The sequence below is a fragment of the Saccopteryx bilineata genome, chromosome 2, assembly GCF_036850765.1.
Source record: "Saccopteryx bilineata isolate mSacBil1 chromosome 2, mSacBil1_pri_phased_curated, whole genome shotgun sequence".
In the NCBI taxonomy this organism is placed as follows: domain Eukaryota; kingdom Metazoa; phylum Chordata; class Mammalia; order Chiroptera; family Emballonuridae; genus Saccopteryx; species Saccopteryx bilineata.
The window spans coordinates 195,316,117-195,335,465 of record NC_089491.1 but is presented as its reverse complement, the minus strand read 5'-3'; the positions used below and the strand labels follow the sequence as shown (position 1 = coordinate 195,335,465).

The 19,349-nt window shown below is 39.3% G+C and overlaps 1 protein-coding gene across 1 annotated transcript in view; it reads left to right on the top strand.

Moving 5' to 3' along the window:
• Positions 1-19,349, top strand: part of VEPH1 (ventricular zone expressed PH domain containing 1) — a 301,496-nt gene that overhangs the window by 262,037 nt on the left and 20,110 nt on the right. Inside the window, 1 exon segment of the mRNA XM_066254910.1 lies at positions 7,541-7,658. Within this exon segment, the coding sequence (XP_066111007.1) occupies positions 7,541-7,658 (118 nt within the window).

Genomic DNA, 19,349 nt, shown 5'->3' with positions numbered 1-19,349 from the left:
TTTTAGTAAAAATTTTCAGAAAATCCAAATTCTGCAAAAACATAAAAATATTATTACTACAGTATTACACCTGCTTATGATCTAGCAATTCCACTTCTGAATGATTATTTCAAAAATATTCTTGCTCACATCTCAAGGAGACATGAACGAGGGTATTCTTTATTGGCATGATTCGAGTAAATGCAAAGTTGGAGGCACCCCTGGTGTCCATCACTAGGGGAATGGTTAGATAAAGTGCAGCAGGAGGTGGATGCACAGTAAGGAATTATTTTGCAGTAGTTAGAAGCAAGTGACTAAATACACATATAACATCATGTAGAGCTTCTGAGTGAAACAAGCAAGAAACAAAATGCAGTCTTTGGCATAACATCCTTTGGGAAAATGAAAAATACACCATACATTGCTCATACTCTTCAAGAATTTATCTTTATTCAGACATATATCAAACTTAAAAGAGTGAGAATTTGTGTAAAGGGGAAGTGGGAAGCGCAGTCTGGGAATGAGAGTGGCATCAGAAATAGAGGGGAAAGAAAATTAGACAAGAGAGGGACCTTGCCTCCAGTGGAATAATCTCTATAACCAAGGAGCATGATTATCTCACTAACTGATTTCCAAATAAAGAAAAAGAATGCCCCTCCAATGAGCTCTTTCTGAATCTACACCCTCTGTGGTCTAGTAGCACGTAGTAGTGCATAGTTATATTAGATGTTCAGTACATGGTTGCTAAATGCAGGTGGTCATCACTGATTAGGAAAAAAAGTCACTGCAGTTCTTTGCTTTTCAATATGAAAGGAGATCATGTGAATGCTGGCTTTCATTGCCAACAGTTCTAGCAACTGCATTTTCCTTCTGTCAGCACTACACAACATTTTGAACATTAGTAATCTTTTGTCTTTGCTTTCACTTTGATAGAAAATACTTTTCTGGTTCTAATAAGCTTTAAAAAAAGAAATCTAAATTGTATTTAAAAAGAAATTACCAAACATTTATGAAACTTCACTCGATTTACCACCTTTATTTTCTACTCAGTTTATATGCTTAGATTAGCTTTTCTTTTTTTTTAAAGATTTTATTTATTCATTATAGAGAGGGAGAGAGAGAGAGAGAGAGAGAGAGAGAGAGAGAGAGAGAGAGAGAAAGAAGAGGGGAGGAGCAAAAAGCATCAACTCCCACATGTGCCTTGACCAGGCAAGCCCAGGGTTTTGAACCGGCAACCTCAGCATTTCCAGGTTGACGCTTTATCCACATGCCACCACAGGTCAGGCTAGATTAGCTTTTCTATGAACTCTCATCATATTTACTGCCAACATTCTGTAATCAGATATTTTTTCATGACCCTTTAATAAGTGTGAAAATTTGACTTTTTTTTGAACCAAATCAAATATTCTATCATATATGTTGGATCTTAAATAGAAGAGTTCTTCAGAACTTCTCCCTGAAATGAATCAAACAAGGACAAGTATTTCCTTCCAGCCACTCGGAGCCAGAGCCGCAGTCCTAACTGCCACAATGTGCCAAGAAGCCCCTCAGTCCTTTCCAACATACTGGTACTCAAAGGACAAGAAGACAGTCAAGTCTATTTCATGCTCTTTAGGGAAAGTAAGAAACTTGCCACATTGACCTCATATGGTACCTAGAGTTCGCTTACTAATTTTGGATGGAAAGAAGAGAAACAGGGCAACATAGCACATGTGTGACACCCATGTTGAATCCTGAAACACAGAGTTCTTCCCAATCCCCACCCTTGCTGCCTCTGCTCAGGGTGTGTTTCCCACCTGTTGCCCACCTTCCTCCCACAGAGCCCAGCCTTCTGCCAAGTTTCAGAGATGGCCCAGCAAGTTCAATTTTCACATTTCACCTCTCTCTTCAATGTTGTGCAATTTGGAATAATAACAACTCTGATGTTAAGAACAGAATTTTTGTTCTTGCAACCAGATTATATGTTTTGTCATATGAAACCAACCTATTGTGGTAAAGTATAAACATAAGCCCATGAGGGCTGATAAATCCCTCAAATACCAATTAATGTAGACAGATCAGCCAGTCCCACATCTGTTTCCAAGGCTGTAGGATTAATTTCCCAGTCAGTGCATGTCAGAAAACTTGGGGGAGCTCATTTAGAAATGCAGGTTCCCAGGCTTGAACACAGCCCTATAAGGTTAAACTTTAGGAGTGAAGCCTGTGTCTCATGTTTATAACAAGTTTCTCTGGATTCCTGATGTCAGCATCTCCCGAGAGCTGGTGATCAGGAAAAGCTAACTATTGTGAGAACATCAAGTCAAAATGCTATATTGATGAAGTCAGATAAACATGCTTCTTCAATTACTAACATTTTATTATAAAAACATGTTTTATAAAATCAAACAAAATGAATTTCTATAATATACATAGAGATGCAGATATATATATATTTTTTTTTAAATAAATACTGGTATGTGCTAAAAGAGCTTTATGGTCATACATATTTAACAGAAATGAAAATTGAAAACCTAAATGCTACTGTTAATATAATTAGAGATAAAGTCTATGTGTCTCAATTAATAAAAAATTATAAAAACTTATTGAGCATCTACTATGGGCAAAGTGTTATACTAAGTATTTTCAGAAGTTACAACATAAATCAGACTTCTTGCTAAGGAACTTTAATCCAGTTGAGGGCCAAAGATTCACACCAGAATAAGCTTAATAACAATCACAGTCAAATACAAATAATGGTGTATTCCAATTTTACTCTGTAAGGAACACTGTGGACCCAAGGAATTACTTTCTTACTTCCTTCATCTATTTATCCTTGATCCTGAAACTAGTTTCCATAAAGACTAAGTGTTGGGAATTGAATTCAATTGTAATATTTTTTTCAGAAGTAAAAATAAATTAAAAAATAAAATTGTAACTTAAATATTCTTTAGAATTCTTTTGTAAGTATATCCCTTCAACATTCAGTGTTTCTTATAAGACACTATGCCTATACAATATAGGAAAATATAAATAATGTGAATATGGACAACATAAAGATAAATTATTAATTTTCTTCCCTCAATAAATTTATTTTATACCCTGGACTCCATATAATTAGAATATGTGCACTAGAAATAGTCATAAGGACATAATACCTTACTGTTATATGAAAAACATTGGGGATTATTTTTTAAAAATAAAACTTTTCTTTATGTTTCTTAAAACATACTTGATGTGCCCACAGTTGATCCTATTAACCAAAGGCACACCAAGCACATGAGGCAATCCTATGTTCATATCTGTGCAAAAATAACTTTAGAATAGAATTTAAATGTGCCAGAATCCAAGCTTCTTCCAGATGGATGCTTTCAGAGATTTCTGGAAAATTGTTTCTCAGTACCCTCTCACGGTATGTAGGCCACATTTTAACATCCAGAGTCCACTTTGCCCTTTTATAGAAACCATAGCACTGACTCATGCTGTCACTGTCATCAAAATAATGTTGTTAATATCCTCTCATCTTTTTATGCTGCCTGGCTTATTTTCCTCCTAAAAAGCTTCACATGGAACTTTAGTGTCCTGAATTTCTTGCTCTCATTAATGATTTTCTTCTAAAACTCAAGGAACTCTCATTTAAGCAGCTGCTTAAAAAAAAAACATTATGTTCCCTCCAGGGGCTTTTCTCTCTCTTGAATTAAGTGGTGTTTATTAGAAAAATCCTTCGTAATACATGCTTACTATGACTATATATTTTTTTCTTTAAGTCAGCAGAAATAATTTGGACTTCAATATTCTTCGGGTTTTATTGAGGCCTGATTTGGAGTGCACTTGGAAGAATGTATCTCCTCAAAGCAGAATCATTATTTTCACTGAGAATCAGCCAGCAGGGTAACCTTCCCTTCTTTTTAATGGTACAATCTCAGTATTGATTCTCAACACCACAGAACAAATTAGCACAAATTAGGAGATTAAAACAACAAATATCTGTTATCTTACAATTTCCTTGGGGCAGGAGTCTGCTGTGACTTAGCTGGGTCCTTTGTTTAAGGTCTCACAAGGCTACAAGATATTGTGTGTGCTGTGTTCTCGTTAGGAGTTTTAAATGGGGAAGGTCTTCTCTAGACTCACTCAGGTTCTTGGCAGAAACCATCTACTAGGATCTGTAGAACTGAAGGCCAAGATCTTTTATTGGCTATGGGCTGACGGCTACATTTAGGTCCTTGAGGCCACCCATAGTACCCTGTTATGTGGCACTATCAATGGGCAGTTCACAGCAAAGCAGCTATTTTCTTCAAGTTCAGGAGAAAAATCTTCCTTTGTATCTTGAAAGACAGGTCAGTGTGTGTGTGCGTGCGTGCGTGCGTGTGTGTGTGTGTACATTACACTAATCATGGGATTGATATCCTATCACTTTTGCCATATTCTTGGTTAGAAGCAAGTCCCAGATCCCTCTCACACTTAAGAAGAGGGGATTATAAAAAAAAAAAGAAGAAGAAGAGGAGATTATCCCAAAGGATGAACAGCAGGAGATTGAAATTATTGTAGAGTTACTCTAGAAATATCATTCCAAGTAAGCTGAGTACTTAGTTCAATAAACAGTTCATGAAATGAAATACTCAGGAAGTAACTCTATTTACATATGAATAATTTTTATTACTTTTCTGGAGTCTAGCTATCTTAAAGGAAGTTTGTAATTCTGTAAACAAGTCAGTTAGTTCTCTTGACTTAAGAAAGAAAAAAAAAAGAAATCATGTAGAAATTCTTGGGCAAAGCCTGGGGAAACTACAGAACCTGGAGGGTAAAGAAGATGAAGTCAGAGAAATACTGATCTCCAGCATAGGAAAAGGTCCAATTTTCAAAAATTTAGGTATCACTAGTTGTTGGTTTGTGTTTGCTTGTTTCATAATTTTTTTTGCTTCGACGGCCCACCAATATTTAGCTCTCCATATGTTGCATCTGTCTCTCTGTTCAAGTTGGCTGTTTTTGACGACTTCAACAGTTTCTAGAATGACCATCTATCTCCTGACTCAGTTCCTTTCACATGACACCTAACCCTCTGGGGGAGGAGGATTTGTAAGCACCTGCTTTTGACTCCAGAATGTGCACACTGAGATGGAGCTTGCCATCTGTCATAAACGTTTTATTTATCCTTTACCAAAACAAATGTGGATTGTAGGTAACAACCTGGGACATTTCTGGTCTCAGAACAGGAAAAATAAAGAAATCCTTAAGTATTATTTTAAGTACTTTGTTTGCTAGCATTGTTTGTAAGGGAATGAAAGATTGAATTTTAGTTGTGAGGAAAATAGAGAAGAAGTGATTTGCATGCCAATGGCCAAGTACAGACTTCAGAGACTTAGCAGTTTTGAAACTGATATTTATGAACATCTGCCTTTTCCCCATAAATTTTAACATGGAGTTCATCCTTTGAAACTTACAAAACTCCCAGGTGTTTCTTCAGTCTTTATCTTAGAAACACGCTTTTAAAAATTATTTTAAGTCTCCTTTTCTTTACTAAACACATTTGTAACCGCTTTTATGGAAACAGCATTGGGTATATACAGTACCTGTTGGAATGCCTAAAATATATTAAGCATTAGCATCTCAAAATGCTGAATTCAACATGCAGAGCCTCTAAAATGTCCAGTCTAAGAAGATGAGCCATAATAGTCTTCATAAAGAATGTTAGAAAAGTATTCATTTCTGCCCTGGCCGGTTGGCTCAGCGGTAGAGCGTCGGCCTAGCGTGCGGAGGACCCGGGTTCGATTCCCGGCCAGGGCACATAGGAGAAGTGCCCATTTGCTTCTCCACCCCTCCGCCGCGCTTTTCCTCTCTGTCTCTCTCTTCCCCTCCCGCAGCCAAGGCTCCATTGGAGCAAGGATGGCCCGGGCGCTGGGGATGGCTCTGTGGCCTCTGCCCCAGGTGCTAGAGTGGCTCTGGTCGCAACATGGCGACGCCCAGGATGGGCAGAGCATCGCCCCCTGGTGGGCAGAGCATCGCCCCTGGTGGGCGTGCCGGGTGGATCCCGGTCGGGCGCATGCGGGAGTCTGTCTGACTGTCTCTCCCTGTTTCCAGCTTCAGAAAAATGGAAAAAAAAAAAAAAAAAAAGTATTCATTTCTAGTCCTAGTTTATGCCTTTCATTATTTCACATGTATTTATTTAATGTTTTCTTATGTGACAGGAACTTTAGATGCTGAGGTCATAGCAACCAATACTACAGATAAAACCCCTGCCCTCATCGTGTTTATGTTCCAGTGAGTGTACAAGTTCTCTCTAAAAAGAAGTCCCTTTAAAATTCTCATAATACCATTTGTAAAATTCATCAGTAATCTTTGCACTGGGCCTGCAAACCAGTGACATTAATTCATTTCTGATGTTGTACTAGACGCTGGATATCCTATTGCAAACAAGATAGATATATTTCTGCCTTCAAGGAACTTAGAGTGTCACCTACATCTCACTTCTGTCAATAAATGTAGACCTGGGAAGCCAGAACTTTGGGATAGATTGTGGGTAGTCAGTTGACCCTTCTCTATTTTAGATCCACCATAAGCAGTCCCTCCCTCAGCTCTTGGACATACTAAGTGCTGTTACTATGGGTAGAAGGTAAGAGTGTGGGGGCCAGCGGGAAAGAAATTAAATCTCTGCTCAACAGAGGGCAAGCACATAAGTTGACTGGGCACATGCAAGGTTCACAAGGACATAAATCCCTCTTAGGAAAGCAACCCTTTAAGAGTGCCGTTCTGGCCACCCGGTAGCAGAGGATACAAGTCATTTACATAATAGGAAAGCCTCAGGAGGACAGTAGAGCTGTTTAATTTGGTTAGACTAATAGTTTTCCATCCATTTACAATGTAATGGAACCTCTCTCCTCTGCCTTTTAAATAGGAACACATTGGCACAGTGCCACAGGGTACATAAAACAGGGGCAGTCTCCTTGGTATGTCAGTTCTACTCAACCCTTTGGAGAGAGAAAACTAACTAACCTACTGATAAGTAATTTAAGACATTATTTTCCATTAAAACCAATGCAATTATATTATAGAATAGAATGCAAAATCTGTATCTACTTTTAAGATATAGCATACAACGAAAACGATATTGGAACCATGGACTGAAGGATTAAGCCCTCTTCCATATTTTCCACCAGGACCCTGCAAATCATCCTAATAAAAATAATTTTTGATATAGATAATTGATTCTCAAGAGTTCATATAAAGGGTACCTAAAAGACAACCCCCCACTAATATTCCTTTCAACTATGCTACCACTTGGATATCCCTTCTTTTTAGAAATTCTGTAACTGCAGTTCAATGCAAGAAAATTCTGGGTTACTCCAGGATCTGACCCCTCACCACCCCTGGGACCTGCGTTCACTGTCTTCTGCATTTAAGAACACTCCTTCGGAAGAGCTGGAGATGCTGCTCTTTTCCATGGTGGGACAAGAGCGGTCTTCTCCACCCTCCCTCCCCACCCCAGTGCTGAGATTGAGCACTGACCACCTTGCTTTTACAGCCCCCTTCCCAGTTTCAGAATGCTAAGATCAGTTTACGTCCCCTGTGCATTGTGTTCCTGAAACAGGATCTGGACCAGGTACACCTCCATCTGGAAGAAGTGAGGTTCTTTGATGTGTTTGGCTTCAGCGAAGCAGCAGGGGCATGGCAATGCTTCATGTGCAACAACTCTGAAAGAGCAACTGGTGAGAGATACCCCCTTACTGCTAAGAATCATGTGTGCCCCTGGGACTGCCAGGGACCTATGAGCCCCACTGTTCTAGTTGGCCCTCTTCTTGCATAAATATCCCCCATTGTAATAATGCACAGAGGTGTGCCTTATTGTCTCTGCTTTGTACTGAGAAAGGTATCTCACCAAAGTGGAAGAAAAAGAGAAGATGTTGAAAAAGAGAGACACATAACCCAAAAAGGAAGAAGAGAAACAATAGTGTACATGTGTGTATAGCAGCCAAGAAAGCAGTACTGGCCGTTGTGCCCTAAAGCCAGTCTTTATTTCCACCCAAATGACTCCAAGGGATACAGGAGAAGAAGCATTCTGTCCACCGCCTCAAAGAAATGAGACTACACTTAATGAATGAATGAGCACACAGACTATGTCATCTCCTAGTTATTCCTTATCCTTTTGATTTACAATTGAACTGTGTAAAAAAGTGAAGCTCTTAAAGAATAAGGAATTAGATGAGGAATAACTTCATAGTTGGTTAGTCCATCCCCCTTTCTTTTTACTGCCCAAGAAGTTTAGTCTACTTTCCTTCCCTAAAAATAATAATTGTTAATGAATATAAACCAAGCTCTGTGCTTAACATGTCAGATACCTCATTTAACTTTTATAATAATCTTATGAGGTTAGTACTAATATTATCTCTGCTTTTACTGATGAGGAAACCAAAGCATAGAGCAATTTGATAACTGGCCAAAGTCACACAAGTAATGAATTAACAACGGGAGGATGGGAACTCTACCTGCCTCCAGAGCCCTGGCTCTTAACCATTTCACTCTTTTGACTCCTGATTACACTGGCCTCAGTCCCACCAGTAGAAATTGGTTGGTAATGGTTGGTAATAAGCCTGTGTTCCAAAGTTATGTTGTCCTTGGAATGTGCCATCAGTGATTGTCCTCAAAGAAGACACAGAGTTCTCAACACCAACTCTGCCCAGGCCTGGCAGTGCGAAGCAAAAGAGCAGTGTTGAAGCACTGTTGAGCACAAAGCCACCGTGTAAATAAGCCATCCTCGAGAGACATTAGTCACACACCTGTGCCTGTGCTTGTAATTTTCAAACCTGTTCGGCTCAAAGATCACCCATTGTGGCAAGTGTATCCTCCTTCTAACTGCCAGGTCTGAGACTGAATGGGGGTGGGGGACAGTGTTTATCTGGCCAGATAGAGAAGTGAGGGGATGGAAGAAAGGCTAAACTTAAAATGTATTACCCTGGAAAAGGCATGGATAGAAGTACCCAGCAGCCAAAGACACAGCCTTTGTGGTGCACCGACTGTTGGCTGATTAGAGTTAGGATTGAGCTGATGCCAGATTGAACATCCAAGTTTTAAAAAGTTAATTTGAGCAAATAAGGAATTAGAATTCAAATGTCTCCATTATAAACATTTCCAATTTCACCTATGAAAAGAGTTTAAGATTTTTTTTTAAGAGCACATCAAAGTTAGGTGCTTATCTTAGGTGGCTCTGAGAGATCCGTCAGAAATATCATTCCAAGTAAGCTGAGTACTTAGTTCAATAAATAGTTCACTATATCTGGCCAAGGGAGGCCTCAAAAAAGGCAACTGAAAGTTAGCAATACAAAGTGTTCCTTTAATATATATTTTCTCAAATTCACTGCCATGCACTTGAAAACAATATTTTGCACATTCACTCTATTTGTGTTTCTCACAGTTAAATATAGACTGAGAACATAGAGCAATAAAAATTCAAACAAGGCCAAATATCTTATAGCAAAACATATCGAATCAAAATGTTTGGCCCTGAAAACATCAGTGGGCTTGGATTTGTCTGCTCATTTCCTTTCGCTGCATGAAAGGGGGTTGGAGTCAGAGAGAAATCCTATTTTACACCACTATTTTCACCAAAAGCTCTTGAATCCCTGAAACATTTATATAGGTTGTTGATCTCATCTTCTTATTTTTATATAAGCATATAAATTATATATTTAATCCAAGTGAAGTGTCTAATAAATTATTGTACTAATGGCAAATATATTATTCATGGAGATAATATATGCATTCATGCCCTACTTAAATTGTACATTTAAAGATGATCAAGACACAGGAGTAAATATTTTATGATTTGGTTATACACGGCTGGCATAATACTCACATCTCATTTTTTATTTATGTAATGCATGTTTATTTAGTTGGTTGAATGTTTCTTACAGGCCAAGTGTTGGATAAAGAATAAGGCACAGAGTCTTTGCTCCAAAGGATTTGTAATCCAATTAGGACCAGAAGGCATATGTGGAAAAATCTAGCATGTTTCCTTGTATATATTTTTTTATAAATAAATTTTTATTTTAATGGGGTGACATCAATAAATCAGGGTACATATATTCAAAGAAAACATTTCCAGGTTATCTTGTCATTTAGTTCTGTTGCATACCCATCACTCAAAGAGAGATCGTCCTCCATCACCCTCTATCCAGTTTTCTTTGTACCCCTTCCCCTCCCCTTCCCCCTCTCCCCCCTTCCTTCTCCCCATGCCCCGTAACCACCACACTCCTGTCCATGTCTCTTAGTCTCGCTTTTATGTCCCACCAATGTATGGACTCCTGCAGTTCTTGTTTTTCTCTGATTCGCTTATTTCACTCCGCATAATGTTATCAAGGTTCCACCATTCTGATGTAAGTGATCCGATGTCATCGTTTCTTCTAGCTGAATAGTATACCATGGTGTATATGTGCCCCATCTTCTTTATCCAGTCTTCTATTTTTTTTACAGTGATTAAAAGCCTTTAAGCAAACTCATAGCCAATACAGCAAGAATCCATAAAAGAGTAGTGTCCTTAACCTGTTCACCAAGTCCAAATTGGCCCCATCACCATGCCAAATCCCTGAAAAATGCAACCCAACCACAGTTCAGTCTGTTAGGAGCAGGAGTCCAGGAAAAGTCCGCATGGCACTGGAATTGTTGTCACCATTCTATATTTTGCAGTTCATGTACAAGTCCCAATGACTGCTGCAGAATTTTAGCTGGTAATGATTCAGGTAGCCTGGAAAAGCCATTTGCAGCATGCGTGGGTATGGAGCTTCTGTTCTCCTCTGCCTGGAGAGTTGAGACCAGGTTACTTTTCCCTATAGCTCTGCAACTGTGGCATGGTAAAGAGAACCTTGGGATACACTAAGCTGGGTGGCAAAGGTAAATTCATAATACAATTGGCAAAAGGGGGGAAAGAGAGCTCTAAATTAGGAGTAGGTCCCAGCCTGCAAAATGAGTGGGACATTGAGGTAGGAGGGATAAAGGAAACACTATATATTAAGCAAAGCAGCAGAAAATAGGACTATCAACACCCACAACAGAGATCTTTGAAGGAAGAATAAAAAACCTGACTATTCAGGCAAAACATAGTTAAGTGGCCCTTGTGCAAATGAGATCAGTTTACTTGCTTCTTGGAAGAAATACCCTAGGCTCGTCCACAGTGTCGTAGATGGGGCCGACGGCCCTGGGCACCTTCAGGCTTCAGTGGCAAACCCCAGCTTTCTGGGCAAGGTTAGGTCATAGGTGGCTGGAGCAGGGCTGGAAGAGACTGAACCCTCCCTTAAAGGAGCAAGGGGGAAGCCTACCTTCCAGTGTCCCTGTTTCCTCACAGCAGAGGCATGTAAGCCTGGCAGGCTTTAGCTCAATGACCTTCCTTTCCACTATTGAAGCAGGACCCAGATGGCATCCTATGAGACCCCTTTGGGGTGCTGGAGCCTTTAAGGGTGTATCCTAAAAGCTGGTAGTTCCCCCTGATCTCTATTGGGCTTTTTCTGCCTCTAGGTATCTTAAAAGCCATGCTCAGAAGATCTCGCTGAGGGGTTTGAGGATCTCCATCTGCCTATATAAATCTTTTCCATATATCTGGAGCTATTTGGAAAAAGACAAAACAGTGTTATTAGCTGGATCTAATAAAGAAGGTAATAGTTTGCAGGCGAAAAAGATTTGGTGTCCCCTGTTCATCAGCCTTCAAAAGAAATGTAATTTTTTTTTTAAGTAAAAAGCATGATATGGTAGACCCGTAGGAGTCATTGGCCTGGTGTGCAGGATTCCTGGGTTCGATTCCTGGCCAGAGCACCCAGGAGAAGTGCCCATCAACCTCTCCACCCCTCCCCCTCTCCCGCCTCTCCATCCCTCACCTCCCCCCCCCCTGCAGCCAAGGCTCCACCAGAGCAAAGCCACCCCGGGCACTAAGGATGGCCCCATGGCCTCCACCCCAGCCACTAGAATGGCTGTGGTCACAACAGAGCAACATCCCAGATGGGCAGAGCATTCCCCCCTGGTAGGCATGCCAGGTAGATCACAGTCAGGCGCATGCGGGAGTCCGCCCGACTGCCTCCCCATTTCCATCCTCAGAAAAATACAAAAAATAAATAAATAAAAGAAATAATACAACCAAAAAAAAAGGGCATTCCCTTGTGTTAAAGCTCCAGGGAGCATGGAGTGAGCTTGAGTATGTCCTATGAAACATGGAGCTCTATGTTGACATATAAGTCTTTGAAGAAGGAGGAACTGCTGAAATAGTTCATCAGCATTTGTCCCTAAGACTTTATAGTGGAAACACCATACGTAAATATTTGCTGTCTGTCTATAGCTTAAAGGGAAAATATGGCAAATGCTGAAAAGCCATGCTCTTTGTGCCCCTCCCCTCCCCCAACCCCCTCCCTCTCCTCCCCCCACTCTGTACCCCCAACACTGTTGTCCATGTCTCTGAGTCTCATCTTTATGTCTCACCTATGTTTGGGATCATATAGTTCTTAGTTTTTCCTGATTAACTTCTTTCGCTCAGTATAATGTTCTCAAGGCCCATCCATGTTGTTGTAAAAGATCCTATGTCATCATTTCTTATGGCTGAGTAGTTTCCATAGTATATATATACCAAAGCTTTTTAATCCACTCCTCCTCTGATGGACACTTGGGCTGTTTCCAGATCTTTGCTATTGTGAACAATGCTGCCATAAACATGGGCGTGCATTTCTTCTTTTCAAACAGTGCTATGGTGTTCTTGGGGTATATTCCTAACAGTGGTATAGCTGGGTCAAAAGGCAGTTCAATTTTTAATTTCTTGAGGAATCTCCATACTGTTTTCTATAGTGGCTGCACCAGTCTGCATTCCCACCAGCAGTGCAGGAGGGTTCCCTTTTCTCCACATCCTCGCCAGCACTTATTCTGTGTTGTTTTATTGATGAGCGCCATTCTGACTGGTGTGAGGTGATATCTCATTGTGCTTTTAATTTGCATTTCTCTCATCATTAGTGATGTTGAACATTTTTTCATATACCTATTGGCCATCTGTGTGTCCTCTTTGGAGAAGTGTCTATTCATTTCTTTTGCCCATTTTTGGATTGGATTGTTTGTCTTCCTGGTATTAAGTTTTACAAATTCTTTATAAATTTTGGTTATTAACCTCTTATCAGATGCAATGTCAAATATATTCTCCCATTGTGTAGTTTGTCTTTTTATTCTGTTCTTATTGTCTTTAGCTGTGCAGAAGCTTTTTAGTTTGATAAAGTCCCATTTGTTTATCCTGTCTTTTATTTCACTTGCCTGTGGAGACAAATCAGCAAATATATTGCTGCGAGAGATGTCAGAGAGCTTACTGCCTATGTTTTCTTCTAAGAGGCTTATGGTTTCACGGCTTACATTTAAGTCTTTTATCCATTTTGAGTTTATTTTTGTGAGTGGTGTAAGTTGGTGGTCTAGTTTCATTTTTTTTGCAGGTAGTTATCCAATTTTCCCAACACCATTTGTTAAAGAGGTTGTCTTTACTCCATTGTACTTCCTTACCTCCTTTGACAAATATCAGTTGTCCATAGAACTGTGAGTTTATTTCTGGGTTCTCTGTTCTGTTCCATTGATCTATGTGCCTGTTCTTATGCCAGTACCATGCTGTTTTTAGTACAATGGCCTTATAATATAACTTGATATCCGGAAGTATAATACCTCCCAGTTTATTCTTTCTTTTCAAGATTGCTGAGGCTATTCGTGTTCTCTTTTTGTTTCATATAAATTTTTGGAATATGTGTTCTATATCTTTGAAGTAAGTCATTGGTATTTTAATCGGTATTGCATTGAATTTATAAATTGCTTTGGGTAATATAGACATTTTAATGATGTTCATTCTTCCTAACCATGAGCAAAGTATATGCCTCCACTTATTCATATCTTCCCTGATTTCTTTTATCAATGTTTTATAATTTTCCGAGTACTAGTCTTTAATCTCCTTGGTTAGATTTATTCCTAGGTACTTTATTTTTTTGGTTGCAATGGTAAAGGGGATTGATTCCTTAATTTCTCTTTCTGACAGTTCATTATTAGTGTATAAAAATGCCTCTGATTTCTGAGTATTGATTTTATATCCTGCCCCCTTGCCAAATTCTTTTATCAGGTCTAGTAGTTTTTTGACTGAGACTTTAGGGTTTTCTATATACAATATCATATCATCTGCAAATAATGATAGTTTTATTTCTTCTTTTCCAATTCGGATGCCTTTTATTTTTTTTTCTTGTCTGATTGCTGTGGCTAGGACTTCCGGAACTATGTTGAATAAGAGTGGTGAAAGGGGGCACCCTTGCCTTGTTCCTGATCTTAAGGGGAGTGCTTTTAATTTTTGCCCATTGAGTATGATGTTGGCTGTGGGTTTCTTATTGATGGCCTTTATCATGTTGAGGTATGTTCCCTGTATTTTCACTTTGCTGAGAGTTTTGATCATTAATGGGTGCTGGACTTTATCAAATGCTTTTTCTGGATCTATTAAAAATATCTTGTGGTTTTTCTCCTTTCTTTTGTTTATGTGATGAATCACATTGATTGATTTGCAAATATTGTACCAGCCTTGCCTCCCAAGAAGAAATCTCACTTGATCATGGTGTATGATTTTTTTCATATATTGCTGGATCCGGTTTGCTAATATTTTGTTGAGGATTTTTGCATCTAAGTTCATCAGGGATATTGGCCTATAATTTTCTTTCTTTGTGTTGTCTTTGCTTGGTTTTGGAATCAGAATTATGCTTGCCTCATAAAAGGAGTTTGGAAGTCTTCCTTCCTCTTGAATTTTTTGAAATAGCTTAAGAAGGATAGGAGTTAGTTCTTCTTTGAATATTTGGTAGAATTCACTTGTGAAGCCATCAGGCCCAGGACTTTTCTTTTTTGGGAGTTTTTTGATAGCTGTTTCAATCTCATTTGTTGTAATTGGTCTGTTTAGGTTTTCTGATTCTTCCAGATTGATTTTTGGAAGATTATATGATTCAAGGAATTTGTCCATTTCATCTAGGTTGTCTAGTTTTTTGGCATACAGTTCTTCATAGTATTTTCTTACAATATTTTGTATTTTTGTTGTGTCAGTTGTTATTTCTCCAATCTCGTTTCTAATTTTATTTATTTGAGTCCTCTCTCTTTTTTTCTTGGTGAGTCTCATTAAAGGTTCATCGATCTTGTTTACCTTTTCAAAGAACCAGGTCCTGGTTTCATTGATCCTCTGTATTGTTTCTTTAGCCCCTGTGTCATTTATTTCTGCTCTGATCTTTATTATTTTCTTCCTTCTACTAGCTCTGGGCTTTATTTGCTGTTCTTTTTCTAGTTCTTTTAGATGCAGGGTTAAGTTGTTTATTTGAGCTTTTTCTAGCTTCTTGAGGTATGCCTGTAATGCTATAAACTTCCCTCTCAGGGCTGCTTTTGCTGTCTCCCATAAATTTTGAGTTGATGTATGCTCATTATCATTTGTTTCTAGGAATTTTTAAATTTCTTCTTTGATCTCAATGTTAACCCATTCATTATTTAATAACATGCTATTTAGTTTCCAAGTGTTTGAATGTTTTTCAATTTTTCTATTGTGATTGATTTCTAGTTTAATGCCATTGTGATCAGAGAAAGTGCTTGATATAATTTCAATCTTCTTAAATTTGTTGAGACCGCTTTTGTGCCCTAACATGTGGTCTATTCTAGAGAATGTACCATGAGCGCTTGAAAAGAATGTATATTCTGCTGCTTTAGGGTGAAAGGTTCTGAAGATATCTATTAAATCGAGTTGATCTAGTATGTCCTTTAAGTCTGCTGTTTCTTTGTTGATTTTCTTTCTTGAGGATCTATCTAATGATGTTAATGGGGTATTGAAATCCCCTACTATTATAGTATTGCTGTTGATATCACCCTTTAAGTCCATCATAGTCTGCTTTATATATTTAGGTGCTCCTATATTAGGTGCGTAGATATTTATAATGGTTATAACTTCCTTTTGGATTTCTCCCTTTATCATTATGTAGTGACCTTATATATCTCTAACTATGGTCTTGGTTTTAAAGTCCATTTTGTCTGATATAAGTATTGCTACCCCAGCTTTTTTTTCATTTCCATTTGTGTGAAATATATTTTCCATCCTTTTATGTTCAGTCTGTGTGCATCTTTTGATTTAAGGTGTGTCTATAGTAGACAGCATATGTATGGGTCCTGTTTTCTTATCCACGCAGCTACCCTATGTCTCTTGATCGGATCATTTAATCTATTAACATTTAAGGTTATTACTGATATGTAATTGTTTATTGCCATTTTTTTTCTTTGAAACTGTATTCCTCTTTTCTATATTTTTTTTCCTTTGATCCGTTTACAACAGAGGTCCCTTAGCATTTCTTGCAGCCTTGGTTTGGTTGCAGTGAATTCCTTGAATTTTTTTTGTCTGTAAAACTTTTTATTTCTCCTTCAATTTTAAATGATAGCCTTGCTGGATAAAGTAGTCTTGGTTCTTATTCTGCATTACTTTGAATATTTCTTGCCATTCCCTTCTGGCCTCAAGTGTTTCTGTTGAGAAGTCAGAAGTCATCCTTATGGGTGTTGCTTTGTAGGTGATAGTTTTTTTTTTTTCTCTAGCAGCTTTTAATATTTTCTCTTTATCATTTAGCTTTGGTATTTTAATTATGATGTATCTTGGTGTTGGTTTCTTTGGGTTTCTCCTTAATGGAGTTCTCTGCGCTTTCTGAACATGTGTGGTGTTTTCCTGCCTTGATTGGGGGAAGTTTTCCACTATAATATGTTTGAACAAAGTCTCTATCCCTTGTTCTTTCTCTTCTTCAGGAATCCCTATGATGCGGATGTTATTTCTCTTCATGTTGTCACAGAGCTCTCTTAGAGTTTCCTCAGACTTTTTGAGTCTCTTTTCTTTTTTCTGCTCTGCTTCCATGCCTTTATTTATTGTGTCCTCTAACTCACTGATTCGATTCTCTGCTTAATTCATCCTGCTTTTAATTCCTTCCATTGTATTCTTTATTTCAGATATTGTATTTGTTATTTCTGACTGATTCTTTTTTATTATTTCAATGTCCTTTTTTATATTTGTTATCTCTTTATTTAGTTTTTCGTAAATGGCCATCTATGGTTGTTCTGATATCTTTGAGCATCCTAACAATTGTTATTTTAAACTCTGCATCTGGTAATTTGGTTATATCTGATTCACTTAGGTCCTTTTCTGGGGATTTCTCTTGGTTTTTTTGTGTTGTATTTCTCTGCCTACGCATTTTCTCTTCACAGGAGTGGCTGTGATCATATGCTCGGGTACACAATCATTGGTGGCCTTGGCCTTTGCCCCGCCCCTGTGTGTGATGTTATGCTCGGTCCTCAGGGCACTGGTGAGCACCTTTGCTCAGCTGTGGGTCTCCACCTGTTTCTGGGCTTTTGCCCTGCCCTTGCAGGAGGAGCCCACTCAAGGAATGGCTGCTAGCCTTGGCTCTACCGCCGGGCAGGACTGCGTTCCCAAGTTCAACTCAGTAGTGGAACTCTGCCTCTTCTGGGTTTTGGCTCCACCCCCGCGGAAGGAGCCGGTTACCAAGTCAGACCGCAAACCTGGGTTGCATGGCGGGGCAAAGCTGTGCTCCTCTGCCCTTGCTGAGGGGCTGGTCTCCACCTTTTCTGGGGTTCCTGCCCTTTTCTCCCGCAGGCTGGATTACAGGCTGCCAGCAGCTGAGCTTGACCGCTTTTGCATGCCCCCTTCTCCCCAGCTAGGCAAGATTGAGCTCACACCTGAGCCCAGTGGTGGCCAGCTGGCTTCTGCCCAGCCACGTGGGTGGGGGCGTTGCAGCTCGGACCCTAAGACTCACTACTGTAGACCCAAAAGCTCCCTCCTTCTATGTGACTCTGCTCTGAGTGTCGCGGGGGAGCCTGTTTGGCTGCTCTCCTGCTTCCCTTTCCTGGTATTGCTATTTCCAGGGGAAATATTCACTTCAGATTTGGGGAGTGACTCGTCCCAGGGGTTAGGGTGGCTATCTCCCAAAATACTTCCCCCTATGCCTCCTAGATTACACTCTCTTCATGTTACTGTGGTCCTCTCCTCTCTCCCCCCATCCTCAGTAGCCCTGGGTGGGTGTTTATGAGAGAGATGTTCTGTGCGGTCCCTTTAAGAAGGATCCTGGGTCTGAGAAATCAGACTCTTTCTCAAAAACAGTATCCTGACTATTTTCCAGCTAAATACTGTCCTTACACCTCTTCTGGGCTCTGTGGCTGCAGGCTGGGGCTTTGTTCCTGGGGCTCAGGACCCTTCCCCCTCTGCTAAACTCACTTTCCACCACGCAAGTCTCTCCCTGCTGCCGTTCGCTCCGGGGAGCTGGCAGCCCTCTCCGCATTTTCCCGTTTCCGTTTTTCCTACCAGTCTCTGTGTGGCTTCTTCAGCGTTCCTTGGTTGAAGAGTCCTCTTAGTTTAGACCTCCTTGTATATTTTTAGCATGCAATAAATACTTGTTGAGTAAGTGAATGAAAGAATAAAGGAATGAATATTTAGAAATAGCAAAGCCAAAGCCTTAAATATTGAACTACGATGTTTCAAGATTGTAATTATGTGTTAACCATGTCAAATACATCACTATTCCACACCCAGTACAATCTGAATCTGGTAAATGGAGGTTGGTGCTTGTTTCCTCCTTGAGAGAAATCATCACATATAAAACAAAGGGTCCACTCCTTTTCCTGCTAGTGCCAGACACACTTTGCCCGAGTACTTGCTTTGGGCTTCATTAGTGTCCCTGCACGGTCCAGATGTCCTGTCAGCCTCAGGGAGGAGGGTCTAAAGAAGTAGGATTGGAATCTAGGACAAGAGGCTGAATAAACTGGTTTTGGGTTTATTTGTTTGCTTTTTAAGGTGCTGAAATATGATACAGTAAGTGTTGTTCAGTATTCATTGTTCTAGTATATATAAAACAATACTTGTAGCATTTTCATAAATAAGGAACAAAACATGAGACAATTAATTCTTCAATTAGACTTCCTGAAATATAAATACTTAACAGTGTGTAGACTGCACTATGAGACTCCAGAAACTGACAGCAAATCAGCTGGCTTACATGGTCACCATAAGTGTATTCCCCTTTTCAGGTAAAAGTCTTCTCACTCTACCAGCTCACACTCAGCTTCCCACCAACACCACCATCAACACAAAGAAATTCACAGGAGTTTAATATCTGGTTTTCAATAAGATATATATTTTTTATTCAATAGATGCAGGTGAAGTCAGAGGAAATAGGTCATAAAATGATAGGACAAGTCATAAAATGATTGCAATTGCTAGCATTTATCATGCTAATCACGTGTTAAACTTTACATACATTTTCCTTATTTTCTCATCATTTTACAGATGAAGAAACTGAAACACAAACAAGTTAAGTAATTTTCCTAATGTAACACAACATCTAAGCAGT